The sequence below is a fragment of the Mus pahari genome, chromosome 11 (assembly GCF_900095145.1).
Source record: "Mus pahari chromosome 11, PAHARI_EIJ_v1.1, whole genome shotgun sequence".
NCBI classification, from domain to species: Eukaryota; Metazoa; Chordata; class Mammalia; order Rodentia; family Muridae; genus Mus; species Mus pahari.
Window position 1 is genome coordinate 37,380,038 of NC_034600.1, and position 3,433 is coordinate 37,383,470.

Below are 3,433 nucleotides of genomic sequence, written 5' to 3' on the forward strand. Positions count from 1 at the left end.
TAGCCCTGGCTGTCCTGGAACTCACTCTGTAGACCAGACTGGCCTTGAACTCAGAAATCCGCCTGCCTCTGCCTCCTGAGTGCTGGGATTAAAGGCATGCGCCACCACGCCCAGCTATGAATTACTTTTAAAAGACTAGTAACTACTTTAAAATTTCATTAAGTCTGAAACCTGAATTTTTACATTTTAAAGATGAAAAGGGGGCAATATGTGCATGCATGATAAATAATCTAAGTATTATGTCAAAAAATCAGCCTCTTATTAAAAATCAAAGTCTTACCCAAACTGTCAGATTTCTCAACTGTCATTTATAGATTAAAGGTGACTATAATTACTGAACTTGAAAAAAAAGAGTCATGGTATCTTCATTAAAGTTATGTTGCTCATTTATTCTGGATCTTATATTGATAGGTAATACCAGAAGATTTCAGTATAGCAGATAAAATACAGCAAATCCTAACCAGCACAGGTTTTAGTGACAAACGGGCCCGTTCCATGGACATAGATGACTTTATCAGGTAATTACATTTGTTGTTTTAAATGCTTACATTTCTTAGCTGTGATATCTTCAGATAGAGACTTAAAGGCTTGTAAGCAGCATAAGGTGCTACCTGGGTGAGATATTGCATAGCACTTTCATGGAGTGGAAAAGTTATTTGGTGTAGAGCAGTGGTTCTCAACCTTCCTAAATGCTGCAGCCCTTCAGTACAGGTCCTCATGTGGTGACCCCCAATCATGTATTTCCATTGCTACTTCATAACTGTAACTTTGCTAATGTTATGACCTGTAATGTAAATAGCCTGATGTTTTCTGATGGTCTTTGGCAATCCCTGTGAAAGGGTCATTTGACCCCAAAGGGGTCATGACGCACAGGTTGGGAACCACTGGGGTAAAGGATGGCAGCTAGTTAGCTGCAGCAGAATGAATGTTACAAACAGCAGTAAAGAACAGTCTGTGCCAGAACATAGCCTGGGTTTATGTGTGCCGTGTTTCTTCCTCCTGCTCCAAACTCACTCATCTTTTAATAGCGTCTGCTCACCTCACACTAGAAAAAGCATCATAACACACACAGCTGGAGTTGATGACCCATATTTCCTTACTTAGAATACCTACTATTAAACAGAGAAACATGAAATGTCAGCCAAAACCACATCATCTGCTGGGCATGGTGGCACACGCCTTTAATCCCAGCACTTGGGAGGCAGAGGCAGGCGGATTTCTGAGTTTGAGGCCAGCCTGGTNGCTCAGGACTAGATTCAGATTTTCCATCACAATCCATAAGTTCTCCTTCTAGAAAATGTAAATATACGATGAAACTGTATATTCTATCAAATACAGTAAACTTAAAAACTACAAAAGAAAGCCGGGCGTGGTGGTGCACACCTTTAATCCCAGCTCCTGGGAGGCAGAGGCAGGCGGATTTCTGAGTTCGAGGCCAACCTGATCTCCAGAGTGAGTTCTAGGACAGCCAGAGCTATATAGAGAAACCCTGTCTCAAAAAAACAAAGAAAAAACAAACAAACAAAAAAAAACTACAAAAGAAAACAAAAACAAGCAAAGCAAAATATCACCAAGCCATTCTAATAACTTGCACCGAGAGTGTCTGAGAAGTAAAGAGAAGACAGTAGGTGTCCAAGGATGGGGTGGAAATCATCCTGCATGTGTTGTGCCCCCAGGGAGTGTGTGTGGCATAATGACCCAGGCAGAGGCAGCCAAATCTCTGAGTTCAAAGCCAACACAGTCTACGGAACTAGTTCCTGGGTTGCCAGGGCTACACAGAGAAGTCCAGTAAGGGTGGAGAAACAAAGAACTCTAAAGGATACCTATCAATCACTTTTTTTGTTTTTGTTTTGTTTTGTTTTAGTAATCTTTGTGTTTAACATCAAGAATTAACATTCAAGATTTAGCTGGGCAGTGGTGGTGCACGCCTTTAATCCCAGCACTTGGGAGGCAGAGGCAGGCGGATTTCTGAGTTTGAGGCCAGCCTGGTCTACAGAGTGAGTTCCAGGACAGCCAGGGCTACACAGAGAAACCCTGTCTCAAAAAACCAACCAACCAACCAACCAAACAACCCATCTGATTACTCATTTAATAGCAGTTATATGGCCAGAGGCAAATTCTACACCTGTTAAGTTAAACGGTACCACAGTGATTTCCGCAATGTGGACTAAATTTTTACTTTGCATTAAGCAAGTTTCAGTTAATTACCCAATTGTACTAACTCCCTGACACTAACTTGGAGAAGTTACTGGACGTTTTGTTACCCGTTTCCTTACATTGCTGGGGGCTGCACTCAGGTCCTTGCACAGCTAGACAGGTACTCTATGTCTAGGATGTGTCCCCAGTTTACCCAATTTAAAGCATTAGTGTTTTACAGACTAAATTTAAACATGACATTAGTTTGCTTTTTCAGTAGCACAGTCTAGATAGAACAAGAGTTACTGTGTTATTAGCTGGCTAGCAGGAGGACTGAGTCTGGATGTTAATCCTGCTCGGATTAAACACTACCCCTAAATACCTCCACTTTGCTTTTCCAGACATTTTAGTCCACGTGGAGCTCTTCCTATAGGCCACCCCAGGTACAAATACATTATTCTAACAAAAGTCGGACAAGCACACAGTATCCCCAGAGTACTGTATGTTTCACTAAGCTTCGGTAACAGTTCAGAGAATAGTGAGACTCCTCTCATTTGCCTCAGTTTCTTTTTCAGCTGACCATGCTGAGCTAGAAGTGCTGTTGCGCTTAGGCCAGAGATAGCAAGTCTTTCAAGTCATTTCAGTCAGTGCCAACTTAAACAGCAGACAAACGTGCCATGGTTTTTACTAAGGTGTAGTGACCAGTGCTTGCAGTATGTGTCTTCAGTATGTTGATGTGTGTATGTATTAGGATTAATGGTATAGGCACGTTATGTGTCAGAAGTTGGGTTTGTGGTTTAATACCATTCCTTCTTGGTCTCCTCTTCAGGTTGCTACATGGATTCAATGCAGAAGGCATCCACTTCTCCTAGCCATTTGAAAACTATTTTTTCAAGACCAAGAAAAAATGAAATTACACAATCCTACTATTTGGAATACCACCGATTTTGTTCTACAGGACATCATTTAAATTATTTAATAATACCTTCTTACCATTTATTATCCTGTATGTGAAAGGTGGTTGGTTGGGGTATGTGTGTGTGTTTATTATACCCTGTCCTTTGTAGTAGATCTAGTGTTTTGTTTTATATATAAATATAAAAATAATGGTCTTCAAGTTTGAAAGCCGCAGACACGCACAATATACACTTAAGCTTTCTAATAACTTATTGTATGAAGATGTTACTTTTATTCCCTGTCTTTTAGACTGTGAGGTTCACGTAGGCCTACAGCTCACTCAACTAGTCAAAAAGCCCCCAATGTGACTTTTCTTCACACACCTTCACCCTACGTGTTA

At 40.9% G+C, this 3,433-nt stretch overlaps 1 protein-coding gene across 1 annotated transcript in view; it reads left to right on the forward strand.

Annotated features, from left to right (window-relative positions):
- Window positions 1–3,037, forward strand: part of Dimt1 (DIMT1 rRNA methyltransferase and ribosome maturation factor) — a 12,808-nt gene extending 9,771 nt beyond the window's left edge. Inside the window, exons 11-12 of the mRNA XM_021208535.2 lie at window positions 412–518; window positions 2,966–3,037. Coding sequence (XP_021064194.1) covers window positions 412–518; window positions 2,966–3,008 — 150 coding nt within the window. The 3' untranslated portion in view covers window positions 3,009–3,037. The remainder of the gene's footprint in view (window positions 1–411; window positions 519–2,965) is intronic.
- Window positions 3,038–3,433: the final 396 nt, after the last annotated feature.